The 16135-nt window shown below is 38.1% G+C and overlaps 1 protein-coding gene across 1 annotated transcript in view; it reads right to left on the bottom strand.

Moving 5' to 3' along the window:
* Positions 1–197: 197 nt before the first annotated feature.
* LOC130905952 (early estrogen-induced gene 1 protein-like) overlaps positions 198–16135 on the bottom strand; it is a 36909-nt gene continuing 20971 nt past the window's right edge. The window contains exons 9-12 of the mRNA XM_057819772.1: positions 14685–14889; positions 14258–14379; positions 8484–8553; positions 198–8420 (exon numbers count right to left, since the gene is read on the bottom strand). Of these exons, the coding sequence (XP_057675755.1) occupies positions 8375–8420; positions 8484–8553; positions 14258–14379; positions 14685–14889 (443 nt within the window). The 3' untranslated portion in view covers positions 198–8374. The remainder of the gene's footprint in view (positions 8421–8483; positions 8554–14257; positions 14380–14684; positions 14890–16135) is intronic.

Here is a 16135-nt window from a genome sequence, read left to right as displayed (position 1 = left end):
GACAGTCCTTTTCGTCTGATGTCATAAATTTCACAGCACCAGACCAAGACAACAATAAATCAAGAGCACCTCACCATTGTGAAGTGTCAGATCATGTGATGATCTCGCAGGAAAGCTGGCATAAAAAAAACAGTTGTCATAACCTTGCGTCACTCTAATCCAAAAGCTGAATAGCCATATGCAATTTATTGAAGTTTGATTTCCCAAGCAAACAATGTTTGTGTACATGTGTTTTAAAAAAAGACAAGATAATTCAATTGAATTTTATTCAGATACAAATATTTTTGGTCAGAGAGGAAAACAAAGCAACATACCGTATTCTGTAACCAAGGTTCTTATTTAATTTTCATTTTAACCCCTCAAAAAGAAAATCATTAGTGAAAATGTACATGTAATATTAGAGGAGACACACAGTCAAATATGTACAGAAGAAAAAATACTCGTTAAAAGAAATTCCTCCGACAATGAGCCATCTCCCTCATATATATATATCGATACTTTTATTTCACTTTAGATCTCATTTTACAGGGTCTTTCAGCTCAAATACATTAACCAGCCTGCTGGTCTGAATTTATTTAGGGTTAAAAGTGACCTTATGTTCAAAGATATGACTTATATTTGGGTTAAACAGCAGTTCTGAGGGGTTAAAGAAAGAGTCGTGATGTCCACTCTCTCACCATCTCAATATACAGAGGCAAAAAATCTGAATACTGACTATTATTGACCGATTATAATAGTACAATTAAATTGTAGCTAAAAGTACAAAAATTTATTTGAGGTGTTTTTCTCGCTTCAATTTCTTCACCATATATTGAACAGCAAGGGTGTAGGTTTGGCCTTAACATTGGTAGGGACAACATAACAGAATAAAACGCATGTACACTTTTTGCTGGGGACGGGACATTAATAAAACCAAACAGATAATTGAATGGGGGTCGAGGTTGCAAGTCCCTTGCTGTGCTATCCAAGAATGGGTCCACTTCTGGGGACACTGGAGAACCATGAGAATCAAACAAAAGTATTGCAATATAAAAGTGATTTTGGGAAAAAAATGAATAAAAAAAAAATCAGATATCCTAGGACCGATCTACATCTGAGGCATACTTCCAGCAGGGGCGAGAACTAAAAGTGGTATTTGCCATGTGGCAAAATGGATTTTGCCATGTGGCATTTTTTTTGCCATGTGGCATTTTTTTGCCTTGTGGCAAAATGGATTTTGCCATGTGGCATTTTTTTTGCCATGTGGCAAAATGGATTTTGCCATGTGGCATTTTTTTGCCATTTGGCAAAATTGATTTTGCCATGCGGCATTTTTTGCCATGTGGCATTTTTTTTGCCACGTGGCAAAATGGATTTTACCATGTGGCATTTTTTGCCATGCGGCAAAATGGATTTTGCCATGTGGCATTTTTTTGCCATGTGCCAAAATGGATTTTGCCAAGTTGAATTTTTTTTTTTTTTGCCAATGTGGCATTTTTTTGCTATGTGCCAAAATGGATTTTGCCAAGTGGCATTTTTTTGCCATGTGGCAAAATGGATTTTGCTATGTGGAATTTTTTGCCATGTGGAAAAATTGATCTTACCATGTGGCATTTTTTGCCATGTGGAAAAATTGATTTTGCCATGTGGTATTTTTATTTTTTTGCCATGTGGCATTTTTTTTGCCGTATGGCGAAATTGATATTGCCATGTGGCAAAATGGATTTTGCCATGTGGCATTTTTTTGCCGTATGGCAAAATTGATATTGCCATGTGGCAAAATGGATTTTGCCATGTGGCAAAATGGATTTTGCCATTTTTTTGCCATGTGGCAAAATGGATTTTGCCATGTGGCATTTTTTTGCCATGTGGAAAAGTTGATTTTGCCATGTGGCATTTTTTTTGCCATGTGGCAAAATGGATTTTGCCACATGGCAAATACCACTTTTGGTGCTCGCTGTCTCTCTATACTGAACTATTCCAAGACAGTGGTTCTTAACCTGGGTTGTGGGTTATTTAGACCAGGTTTTGGTCTGGTTTGCTCCCAATTTACAGGCTTAATCCATTTCTTTTAACTGTTAGTCCTCGATCAGATTGGAGCAGAAACTGGTTTGCTCAGTGGAAGGTCGACTCGCACTTGGCATACGGGAATAGAACAGACCAATGGACAGCGTGATCTCAAATTTTGACCTGTTCATAAAACATGCTTTTTAAATAAGAATTTTGCTAAATAATTAGCTTGCTGGCTTAGCTATATCGGTTTTGAATTTGAAAAAAATTGCTTTATTATCTAATTCCCAAGGGTTTGGTGAATCCACATGTGAAACACTTGGGGTTCGGTACCTTTTGCAAGGCTATGAACCACTGCCCCAAGATTTGAACCAAAGCACTCTCATGAAATTCTGATGTGTGATTTCAATTCACAGATTTTTTTCCCCATGTCAGTCCATGTTGTTGTCAGTGTTCTCCTGAAGTGGACCCATTCTTGGATAGCTCCCCGCTGTTTTTAAATAAAAGGACTTGCACTCTGAAGCCACCACTCTGCATTACCGTAATGCACATAATGCAAACAATGATCTAAATGAAGGACGGCTGGCTTGAATTTGCTGTTCCTTGTTTAGGCTGGCCTGACCGCTGTAGTTTTGTAGGTTAGCAAGTTCACACAGTTTATTGCTATGCCAACTCTAATTCAGGTCGGACTTCAGTAGCAAAATTTGTGATGTTTCCCCCACCTCCACAACATTGACGTCTTTTTACAAGACTTACAGTGGTTGCTGCAGGCCGAAAAAACTAATATCCCTCCTCTTCAAAGGAGGCGGAATGTTGTCGACATGAATCTGTTGGGGCTCTGTGAGTGTGCCTTGTGGGGCATGCGGTCAAGTTATCAGCCAATCAAACGTGCGTTTGAGGGGAAAAAATAGACCGACACATTATGCAAGTGAAAAGGGATAAATGTAAATCTGAACATAATGAAAATAATTCAACAGGTAGGGTCTATTCTATCCTTACAACATATAGGAAGACAATCTAAATGACCTATACCACTGAACTCATGATATAATGCAAATAAGGTTGCTTAAAAGTTGGTGGGGACAATTTGAGCATCCTGAAAAGCTGGTAGTGTTATGTTCCTTCCTTCTCTATGCAAACCTACGCCCTTGTTGAACATGAATCATTTCAGGCTCTCTTGAATTTGTATAGTATTTTCCGGTTATCATCTGGAGCAAGGCAAAGAGTCCCACGGACAGAGTTGAATAAGCATGGCCTGCATGCATGTGATTTATTACACAGCCGCACAAATGTGTCCAGTGGCGTAACGGTCCATTGTTTACACTGACAGTCTCCGTACATTGAAAGCTTTGTAGTGTCAGCTTTGGGACGCCTCTCACTGCAGCTTCGTACACAATGTGACAAGAGCAGAGTTCACACAAACAGTTCAACATAGTATGGATTTTCTCATTATATAACAAACTAGTAAAGCCCCCACAGTAGTTGCATGAATCAGTCAGAGCAAAGTGACGAAAGCACAACAAAAATTCAAGTTAGTCTGTTCCGTCGAAAAATAGGAGTGGTTTAAAAAAACAAAAATGATGCACAACGTTGATGCTTTATTCCTATGAGCCCTTTTTGAGTGGTCTATGCTAGCCTTGATACCTTTTTATTTGCCACAATTAACAACATTCAACAAGTTACGAAAGGCAAACAATGCAATGGAATTGATGTTTAGCATTAACAAAGAGCAACTAAGCATTTTCAGCTTTGGACCATTTCTATATTTGTCAGTCAATAGAAAAAATGTGACCCGTGTCCGCTCCTCATTTGAATTCTCACTTTAGAGTGCAGCGCTAATATTCCCTCATTGATTGAACATTTCTTTCAAACATGCAGTACAATAGGAAAAAAAAAAAGTGTAAATGTTTTCGCATACTGAAACACCATTTAAAACCTGTCCAAAAATGAATAAAAAGAAATAAAACCTCCAGATAAACATAAATCAACAGTATCAGTATCAATCAATCAGTAACATTTACCAGTTTCACGTTGCAACAATAATCACATGACTTCATTATACCAATCAGATGTAACAATACAGTCACATGACCACACACAAGCTTGAAGTCGGAAGTCCTACACTGAAAAAAATAACTGGTGGATTTACTTGATAAAATCATTGTAACAATTTGCGAAGACTTCTATAAAGTACATTTTACCAGTAAAATTTACTTAATAAAAGTAAGTGCAAATTATTATTAAATTTTATCAAGTAAAGTCACCAGTTGTTTTTTTCTGTGTATAATCACTCCAGCCTGTCCAATCACACGGTGTCTTTAAATCGTCAGAAAATATAACTTTTTAATTGATTAAATGAATTTAAATGTAATAATTAAATTGATTAGGGATTTTTAACGTACAGCAGAATATAGAGTAATAAAACTTGACCAAACATAAAAGGTTTCACCTAGGGCTGTCAAAATTATCGCGTTAACGGGCGTTAATTAATTTTTTAAATTAATCACGTTAAAATATTTGACGCAATTAACGCAGATGCCCCGCTCAGACAGATTTAAATGACAGTACAGTGAAACGTTCACTTGTTGTGTTTTATGGAGTTTTGCCGCCCTCTGCTGGCGCTTTGGTGCGACTGATTTTATAGGCCCATGAGCATTGTGTAAGTCAGTGCTTCTCAATTATTTTCTGTTACGCCCCCCCTAGGAAGACGTAAATGTTTCGCGCCCCCCAAGCTCTGCCGTCACTGTAAATAGTATCATTTGTCTATAATATTACTATTATAAGTACGCCTCTGCCTCACATTGTATCCTTTTTTTTTCTATTAGGGAAAATAACAGATCAACTTATAAAGTATAACTTTATTAACATTGTTTTGTTTGTAACAGAAAAGACAACGCGCATCAATTTGCCTGAATTAAAAAAAAAAAAAAAGTCACATCCAAACTGTAAAAATACACTCAAGGTACATTTTTGACCATTTGATACTGAAAAATAAAATCAGTAAATAATAACAAATTTAAATTGATTAGAAACATTAACTCATGAGGACAATATGCCCAAAAAATTGACCGAAAAAACAAAACTGAATAGAAGAAAAAAAAGAAAAAAAAAGTGTAATTGGACAGAAGAACAGTTTTTACCATTTATTTTCGCTGCTCCCAGTGTCACTTCTAGTTTGCAATGATGTGGGCTTATATTGCACCGAGCATGCTAACAGTGCTCACTGGTTTACTGATATAACACTGACAAAGCGGGACGATTGTTGGCAATATTCGGCACGTTTTCGCTGAAAAACAACCAAGCGGCTTATCAATGAGATTGGGGTCTAATGTCTTGGCGTGGCGTCTTACTTGATTTGGCTTCCGGCTGTCCGCTATAATCATTTTTAGACACAGTAAACAGTGGTCTTTCCTCGTCTACCACTGTATTAAATGTCAAAGCCAAAAGGCAAACGGCCCGAAAAAAGCGCATTCTCGGCGGCCGAGGGAGAACCGTAGGTGAGGGCGGTCGTGCCGAAAATGGCACTTCTCGGGTGGTCACGTGAGAACCGGAGAAGACAGTGGGTCGCTGCGTGAGTCCGGCCGGAAAACGGCTTTCGAAAACGGCGCAGAGCTCTCCAGCTCTTCATGAGTCTCTTCCGTGTGCTCTTGCTTACTTCAAAAATACTGTGCGCCCCTGGGGGGGCGCGCCCCACTATTTGAGAAGTACTGGTGTAAGTAATTATTGACATCAACAATGGCGGGCTACTAGTTTATTTTTTGATTGAAATTTTTACAAATTTTATCAAAACGAAAACATTAAGAGGGGTTTTAATATAAAATTTCTATAACTTGTACTAACATTTTTCTTTTAAGAACTACAAGTCTTTCTATCCATGGATCGCTTTAACAGAATGTTAATAATGTTAATGCCATCTTGTTGATTTATTGTTATAATAAACAAATACAGTCCTTATGTACCGAATGTTGAATGTATATATCCATCTTGTGTCTTATCTTTCCATTCCAACAATAATTTACAGAAAAATATGGCGTATTTTATAGATGGTTTGAATTGCGATTGATTATGATTAATTAATTTTTAAGCTGTAATTAACTCGATTAAAAATTGTAATCGTTTGACAGCCCTAGTTTCACCACATAAGGACCACAAATCTATAACCTGAGAAGGAGTGGCGATTACTGTTAAAGTACAATGCTGGAGATAAAAAAAAAAAAAAAAAAAGATAAAAACAATTTTTTTAACTTTTAAAGTTTGTCAATATCAATTGTGAGTCTGTGAAGTCATTTGTCATCAATCATTTAGTGCTTTTGTTTTTGGTTTTCATTTAAAGAAAATACATTTTATATTACCAATTTAACTCACAATTTTTCCCATGACTCTGTATGAAGGGCATTTAAGACATTATAAGTCCAAAAGTCCAACTGGATGATCAGGTGGACTACAAGAAGGCATGTAGATTAAAAAAAAAAAAAATTGCGATTAGTTTATATGTATTCAGATACAGTACAGTGTTACATATGGCCTGCCATATGAGTTTTTGAAAAAAACATTTGTCATTTAAAATGAAATGTGCACATTTTTTACGAGGTTTCAAGTAATCCTCTTAATTGTGTGCAAAAGTGTGTCCGCATGGATCGCATACTAAAATAAAGAACAGAAAAAAATCAAGCTCATCTGTTTTTTTTCTTAGACTAAATAAGATATGATCAGAATGAAAATTACTGATTCACTCGAAGTCATAGAAACATAACATATGATCATAAAGTTCACTATAGCCTTTAAATCTATATATCTGATACGACTTGATTGGCACAAACAGTGTTAAATGTAATAGAATACACTTAATGCTACGGATGTTTTGCAACATTCAACAGGGCTCACCAGGCTGACATGCTCATTCACTGCCATTAACAGCAATGGATGTCAAATCCTTTTGAACTGTGATGCCTGGTACTCAATGATCATGTTTCAGTCACATTGACGTTTGATAGACATCCACTCCATTTTGACGGGGGGCGGGGGGCAGTAAATTATAACTGATACCCCTCCCATGCAATGGAAGCCAGTGATTTAATTCATGAAATAAGATTCACGCCGTTACAGCTTTTCTAAGGTTGCTGATTTGTTTCCTTAGTTTCACGGTTGCAAATAGTAATATGCAAAGTTATTGCGTGTTCAATGTAAAAACAGTTCATTTAACTGATCTGGCATTTTAACATGTCTTTAAAGCAACACTAGGTAATTTTTCAACCTTTATAAAATACTGTCATATATTTGTGACGATACGTTGACTGACAATTAGTTGAATGACTCCTCTTATATATCTTAAGGGGGTCTGCATCACTTTCACAGGCACTAATTAACTTTGAGGAGGGTGCCACACAAAAAAAACCTACAAATGGGCTGACTCCTTTACGGCATAGGTCACTTCCCCCTTTCCCTATTCATTATAAAGAAGGAAGTCGATGAGAAAGCCTTTGCGCGAATTCTGCCAAGATGGCAGAGCAAGAAAAGAGACAAAAAGTTTAGTCCGAGGAGGAGAAAAAAAAGGCTACCAGGATAAAAGGATAATCAAAAGTAAACATTGGCCTAGCTTCCAAAAGCTGGTGAGACCCCCCTCTCCCCAACCGAACTCGTTAGCGCTAACGAGTCAAGTGGGTGGAAGGGTTAGCCGCACTGAGCAACACGTTTGCTAACCGTCATATACTATTGTTTAGTCACGACTGGATTCATTACCTTATTACCATTCATCCTTCACACAGCCACTAGAAAAAGAAAAAATGTCATTTGATCCAACAGCAGGTGACCGGGAGATCATGATTTTACGACACTGTGCGCTAGTCCTCATGGGAAACGCAGTCTTCCTTAAGGCAAAACACTACCGCTTCTGTCCACCGGCGTCGCTAAAATCGACCAAAACTGAAAAGTTACCTAGTGGTGCTTTAAGCTACACTAGTTTTGACATTTTATTTAAACTGCTTGTCTGTGTTACGAACGTGTTAACCACTACGTCAATACGTGAATATTGTGACATATTTATTATTAATGCAGATATTATCTTGTCTAAGTTTGCATCCATTGTTTGCTTGCCGGATGCCCGTCTTCATGCAGTCCACCCATTAAAAAAAACAAAACAACAACAACCTGTATGGAACCTACCCTGGCTGGGTATTGGAACATTGAACCCACAGTGTCTACACCAGAAGCAGCACCAGCATTACCTGTACCTCTACATCACCAGTACCTATGTAATAGTAGTCTTACATTAAATTGGTGTGTACTGAAAGAAAATTCGCACATACTTGTACACTCATTCACATACATTCAGATGCCTAAGAATCCTAAGGCAGTTCATTCTGCAGCAGACGGGATGATGCATGGTTCAATGTGTCTCAATGACCACAGCTTCAAAAACACCAGGGGTTACTCTGTAAGGACAAACAGTTGGTGAGAAAGAGAAAATTAGGTAGAATAAAAATACTACCGTGTACCTGTTGGCGAGCTGTGCCCCACTAAGGGTAGTGGTCCCATCTTTGCTGACAAACAACTGCAAATTGCTGTCTGAAGGAAAGAGAAAAAGAAATTTTAGAGGTTTTTGTTTTTTTAGGATTGCCCTGTATTCGTACAATCTCTAGCCATCTGAAACTGATTAATTCAATTTAAGAAATTAATATACACTGCTGGCCAAAAGTATTGGCACCCCTGCAATTCTGTCAGATAATGCTCAATTTCTCCCAGAAAATGATTGCAATTACAAATGCTTTGGTAGTAATATCTTCATTTATTTTGCTTGCAATGAAAAAACACAAAAGAGAATGAAAAAAAAAATGAAATAATTATCATTTTACACAAAACTCAAAAAATGGGCCTGACAAAAGTATTGGCACCCTTTGAAAAATCATGTGATGCTTCTCTAATTTGTGTAATTAATAACACCTGTTACTTACCTTTGCCACATAACAGGTGGTGGCAATAACTAAATTACACTTGCAGCCAGTTAAAATGGATTAAAGTTGACTACTCCTTGTGTGTGCCACATTGAGCATTGAGAAAAGAAAGAAGACCAAAGAACAATCTCAGGACTTGAAAAGCAAAATTGTGAGGAAGCATGGGCAATCTCAAGGCAACAAGTCCATCTCCAAAGACCTGAATGTTCCTGTGTCTACCGTGCGCAGTATCATCATTAAGTGTAAAGCCCATGGCACTGTGGCTATCCTCCCTAGATGTGGATGGAAAAGAAAAAATGACGGGAGATTTCAACGAAAGACTGTGCAAATGGTGGATAAGGAACCTCAACTAATATCCAAAAGTTCAAGCGCTCCTGCAGCCCGGGGGTACAACAGTGTCAACCTGCACTATCCGTCAGCGTCTGAATGAAAACGGAGTCTATGGTAGGATACCCAGGGAGACCCCACTTCTGATCCAGAGACATAAAAAAGCCAGATTGGAATTTGCCAAAACTAACCTGAGAAAGCCAAAAACGTTTTGGAAGAATGTTCTCTGGTCTGATGAGACAAAAGTAGACTTTTTTGGAAAATGAATCAACATAGAGTTTACAGGGGGGGGGGGAACTTAAGTCCCCACAGGTCAAACATGGTGGATGTTCCCCGATATTTTGGGGTTGCTTTGCTACCTATGGCACTGGACTGCTTGACCGTGTGCATGGCATTATGAAGTTTGAAGAGTACCAACAAATTTTGCATCATAATGTAGGGCCCAGTGGGAGAAAGCTGGGTCATGGGTCTTCCAGTAGGACAATGACCCAAAACACACTTCAAAAAGCACTAGAAAATGGTTTGAGAGAAAGCACTGGATACTTCTAAAGTGGCCAGCAATGAGTCCAGACCCAAAGAACACCTGTGAAGAGATCTGAAAATGGCAGTTTGGAGAAGGCACCCTTCAAACCTTAGAGACCTGTAGCAGTTAGCCAAAGAAGAATGGTCTAAAATTCCAACAGAGCATTGTAAGAAACTCATTGATGGATTACGGAAGTGGTTGTTTGCAGTTATTTTGTCTAAAGGTTGTGCTACCAAGTATGAGGCTGAGGGTGCCAACACTTTTGTCCGGCCCATTTTTGGAGTTTTGTGTAAAATGATGATTATTTCTTTTTTTTTTTTTTCATTCTCTTTTGTGTTTTTTCATTGCAAGCCAAATAAATGAAGATATTACTACCAAAGCATTTGTAATTGCAATCATTTTCAGAGAGACATTGAACATTATCTGACAGAATTGCAGGGGTGCCAATACTTTTGGCCAGCAGCGTAAATAAAAAATTATACAGTGCCTTGCAAAAGTATTCGGCCCCCTTGAATCTTGCAACCTTTCACCACATTTCAGGCTTCAAACATAAAGATATGAAATTGAATTTTTTTGTCAAGAATCAACAACAAGTGGGACACAATCGTGAAATGGAACAACATTTATTGGATAATTTAAACTTTTTTAACAAATAAAAAACTGAAAAGTGGGGCGTGCAATATTATTCGGCCCCTTTACTTTCAGTGCAGCAAACTCACTCCAGAAGTTCAGTGAGGATCTCTGAATGATCCAATGTTGTCCTAAATGACCGATGATGATAAACAGAATCCAAATGTGTGTAATCAAGTCTCCGTATAAATGCACCTGCTCTGTGATAGTCTCAGGGTTCTGTTTAAAGTGCAGAGAGCATTATGAAAACCAAGGAACACACCAGGCAGGTCCGAGATACTGTTATGGAGAAGTTTAAAGCCGGATTTGGATACAAAAAGATTTTCCAAGCTTTAAACATCTCAAGGAGCACTGTGCAAGCCATCATATTGAAATGGAAGGAGCATCAGACCACTGCAAATCTACCAAGACCTGGCCGTCCTTCCAAACTTTCTTCTCAAACAAGGAGAAAACTGATCAGAGATGCAGCCAAGAGGCCCATGATCACTCTAGATGAACTGCAGAGATCTACAGCTGAGGTGGGAGAGTCTGTCCATAGGACAACAATCAGTCGGACACTGCACAAATCTGGCCTTTATGGAAGAGTGGCAAGAAGAAAGCCATTTCTCAAAGATATCCATAAAAAGTCTCGTTTAAAGTTTGCCACAAGCCACCTGGGAGACACACCAAACATGTGGAAGAAGGTGCTCTGGTCAGACGAAACCAAAATTGAACTTTTTGGCCACAATGCAAAACGATATGTTTGGCGTAAAAGCAACACAGCTCATCACCCTGAACACACCATCCCCACTGTCAAACATGGTGGTGGCAGCATCATGGTTTGGCCCTGCTTTTCTTCAGCAGGGACAGGGAAGATGGTTAAAATTGACGGGGAGATGGATGCAGCCAAATACAGGAACATTCTGGAAGAAAACCTGTTGGTATCTGCACAAGACCTGAGACTGGGACGGAGATTTATCTTCCAACAGCACAATGATCCAAAACAAAAAGCCAAATCTACAATGGAATGGTTCAAAAATAAACGTATCTAGGTGTTAGAATGGCCAAGTCAAAGTCCAGACCTGAATCCAATCGAGAATCTGTGGAAAGAGCTGAAGACTGCTGTTCACAAACACTCTCCATCCAACCTCACTGAGCTCGAGCTGTTTTGCAAGGAAGAATGGGCAAGAATGTCAGTCTCTCGATGTGCAAAACTGATAGAAACATACCCGAAGCGACTTGCAGCTGTAATTGGAGCAAAAGGTGGCGCTACAAAGTATTAACGCAAGGGGGCCAAATAATATTGCACGCCCCACTTTTCAGTTTTTTATTTGTTAAAAAAGTTGAAATTATCCAATAAATTTTGTTCCACTTCACGATTGTGTCCCACTTGTTGTTGATTCTTGACAAAAAATTAAAATTTTATATCTTTATGTTTGAAGCCTGAAATGTGGCGAAAGGTTGCAAGGTTCAAGGGGGCCGAATACTTTTGCAAGGCACTGTAAAGGATACACATTATACAAGGAACGAACAAAACTATCAATATTATGTAGCCTTAATTTAAAGTGCCTGTGACACAAGAAAGGCTGTTTAGTTCATATTACAAGCGGTATTTTACGCTCCTGAATGAAATGGACCACTTCGATGTGTGCTGAAGCGATCGATATATATGTATGTATATATATATATATATATATATATATATATATATTAGGGCTGTCAAACGATTAAAATTTTTAATCGAGTTAATTACAGCTTTAAAATTAATTAATCGCAATTAATCGCAATTAATCGCAATTCAAACCCTCTATAAAATATGCCATATTTTTCTATAAATTATATATATATTCTGTAAAATAAATTGTTGGAATGGAAAGATAAGACACAAGAGGGATATATACTGTGGGGAGAACAAGTATTTGATACACTGCCAATGGGTTTTCCCATTCAACATACGGTACATAAGGACCATGTAGTGGGCATTTCACTCTACTGTCATTTAAATCTGTCTATGCTGTCCTCACTCCGAAGCGTCTACTTTTTCCAAAGCTAGACAGCTAGTGAACGACGCCTTAATAATCAGACTTCTTCCTTTTTCATCTGATTTATTAATAAAATAGCCTCAAACCCTCTTTAGTCCTCTTTAGACCGTCATAAAACTACAAAAATAAAAGTACACAAGCATTGCATTAGCAACAATGTTAGCTTAGCACGCTATACAGGTTCACTAAACATAAACAAAATGCGTCTCATACAAAAAATAGAACATTTCGCTTACTAACATAATATGTACATTCTTTACAACAATGATACTTACGGACAAATCTTGTCCAAGGATCATATAAGCGCAACATTACAACGTAGGCGTCAGCCCGAGACGTCGTGCAACCATATTGAACTGGCAAGAAAAAAATAAACCATGTCGCAAAGCGACCACAAGAGTTCGCTGTTAGACAGCAAAAAAAGCCTTGCTGTAAACTTACCAAAAGGCAGAATACTGTCTGAGCGGGACATGTGCGTTAATTGCGTCAAATATTTTAACGTGATTAATTAAAAAAATTAATTACTGCGCGTTAACGCGATAATTTTGACAGCCCTAATATACATATATACATATATATATATATATATATATATATATATATATATATATATATTTTTTTTTTTTTTTTTTTTTTTTAATCCCGCGCTACGAAAATGAGACACTTCCGGCCACGGTCTCGCATTGAGGAAGAAGGCGGATGTGATGTTAACGGGTGACATCATTTTCACTCTACAGCCACACTATTGTTGCAAAAGGATTGCAGATGCAGCCGATTTTGAGGCTTAATTCATTTATTTTGCGCATCACACCAGCCCAATGTGCTACCGGCTTTTGTTGCTACACCAGGGAGAGTAGTGTGAGCCTTTCTGGGTTTCCAAAACATCCTGTTCACTGCAAAGAATGAGCAAAACAAGTAAGGAACCATTGGACGGACGAAGGAGTGAGTAAGCTACGTGTTTTATATTATATCAAATACTGGGATAATGGCACACGTTTTATTAGGGAGGTGGCCGGCATTTTGTGGGTGACAATGCTCCCTGTCCACCGAGAAAGCTGGAGTGGCCGCCCCGCTCGGCCGACGACCGGCGGCTTGTCGCACACAATGGTCGCCGGCTTATGTAGACGGAAGCATGAATGCAATCATCTCTGCCGCCGTGTGTGACATGAGTCGGGGTAGTTTTGTGCAATTTTTTGTGTTCGAAAAGCGAGGAAGAGACTTGGAACAGCCACTCGGTTCGAGTTAGCATGTAGCCTAGCTCTACGTCTCCGAGTCCCTGCAGGGAAATGACAAGAACCGGACTAACTCCGGTGGCATAAAATAACCGTTCGGGAGATTTAAGAAGTCGGCAGTTTTGACCATTATGAGGTAATTTAGCCCTGTTGTACTGAATGAATGCATTTTTAATATTTCATATTCCATTTAGCACAAGACTGTTATTAGTCATGACCATACAATTTATTTAGCAATTAGGGAAACATACTTAGATACAAAGAATATCCTGTAAAAATATCGGAGTAGAGACAATGATGACATTTTGCAGTCTGCTCTCAGTCGCCTTTTCCTCGTTCTGAAACCTTTTCCGCTTTTGGGCTCAATTCTAAATCTGCTGAAATCGCTACTCCGCTGACCTCATCACCCATATGGTGGCGCCAGAGCGCTATAATGACAGGAGGAGCTAAACGGCAGATTTAAAGATTCATTTATCGTCATCTGCACTTTGCCAAATTGTTGTATATAGTTGAATGGTCTCAAAATATGATTTTAATTCCAATAATAATGCTATTTAAGATTGTTTTATGGTGTTACATGCAAACCTTCATTGTTGCTGCTGTCTGAAAAATTCTGACTTTGAACAATCTTTTCCACGATGTCATCAGCATCAAAGCGGGTATCGTCCACACAGCTATGTTGCCTCTCCAGGAGGCCATTCATCCTTCTGTGAAACACATACAGTTTTTTTATATATCTGAAGACAACAGAATTAACATAAAACCACCTGATCTATGTCAAAAAGTTCACAATGTGATTGCGGCTTTAGAACTGTAATTTATATCCCTGAACATGTTTATACTTGAGCTTCAATTTAAAACACACTGAATATATTCTCCACAGACTTGGAAAAATCTTGAGGAATTTCAAGAATGTAAGTTTACACATGGGAGTTACTGGGAGTCAAAGCCTCGATTGGTACCACTGCAGAATCCGGTGTGTTTATTAAAGGAAAAAAGTATGTGTGGTTACCTGGACGATCTACTGGACATGATGGCAGCTACGGAAGGTGGCGGAGGTCTCTCTGGTTTGGTAGGAGTTCCTTGCTGATGCAGCTGTGTCGGGGTGGAGGGATGTGGGTGAGCAAACCCGCATGAAGTGCCGCTGCTGGACGAAGTGTTTCGATGGTGACTGAGATCAGTCAGGCTGGAGGAGCGAGAGTGTCCTGTGCTGTAACCTACAGGTGGAGACGAGTTTTGACTGTTAACAAACGTGCAACTAGTTAGGTAACATTCATGATGCATTGACAAAACCATTACTTTTCAGGAAAGCAACAAAAAAATATGTTTGTTGTAGGGCTGTCCCAAACGACTAATTTTCTCCCGATTAGTCAGCCGACTATTTTTACGATTAGTTGACTAATCTAATGATTAAAAATTTTTTTTTTTTTTTTTTTTTACTAATTTAGCAATGAAATTTTTGTTGACGCTTATCTTTTCACAAAAACATTTTGGAACACTTCAATTATTTATTAAAGTACAAATAAGCACGTAAATAACAATAATAAATCACAAATAAACAATGAGCTCAAATCCTGAAAGAATTAACTAGTGCAAAAGCATGGAATGTAAACAGATTCAGAACACTGACTTCGCCTTTCCAACATGATTCAAAACAATTCTTAAAAAAACACCTAGCATTAATATTATAGTATAGTACTATATATAATAGTATTATAATAATGATTCATTGCCAATCAGGTTTTTCATAAATGGTGTCATTTTAAAGGTATTCTTAGTTTAGAATCTGAATTCTGAAGTATGTGGGAGTAACTCCAGAAATCGTTTATATGACGACATAGTCGATTCATCGATGACGTAAATCCTTCGACGAGCACAACATCCCGTCGACGGTTAATGAAGGGTTAAAAAATATATGCGTGGAAAGCTCAGAATGTCGGACGCTCTGTATGCAAGCGGGGAAAGCGGCACAAAGCCAAAAAAGGGCACAAAAGCTTGGCGCATGCTTATACATGCACTAACAAATGTTTACAAACGTCACAGAAACATAAAAACAGCAAACGTGATTACAGTTAGTAGCAAGTGTTAAGTGTAGTGTTGCACCGATACCATTTTTTGGGCCCGATACCGATACAGATACCTGGCTGTGCAGTATCGGCCGATACCGATACCACTCTGTTTGCAAAAAATATATATACATATTATATATATACATATATGAACGTATAAGGGATGCAACGATACAGTTAAGTCACGGTTCGGTACGATTTTCGATACAATTCAATACATTTAATGCTCTGAAACAGAAAATACAGCTGTTATTATTAATTTTTTTTTAAATGTTTTTTTTTTTTTATATTTGCTAACAAGCAAAAATAACAGTGCCATCATATAAACAAGCATTTAGAGCATAATATTTATGTGCTTACTTCTTACTGATCTGAAGAAATTTTGTATAAAAAT

The sequence above is a fragment of the Corythoichthys intestinalis genome, chromosome 17 (genome assembly GCF_030265065.1).
Source record: "Corythoichthys intestinalis isolate RoL2023-P3 chromosome 17, ASM3026506v1, whole genome shotgun sequence".
NCBI lineage: Eukaryota > Metazoa > Chordata > Actinopteri > Syngnathiformes > Syngnathidae > Corythoichthys > Corythoichthys intestinalis.
Note: the sequence above shows the minus strand (reverse complement) of the source record. Positions and strands in the feature narration are given on the sequence as shown.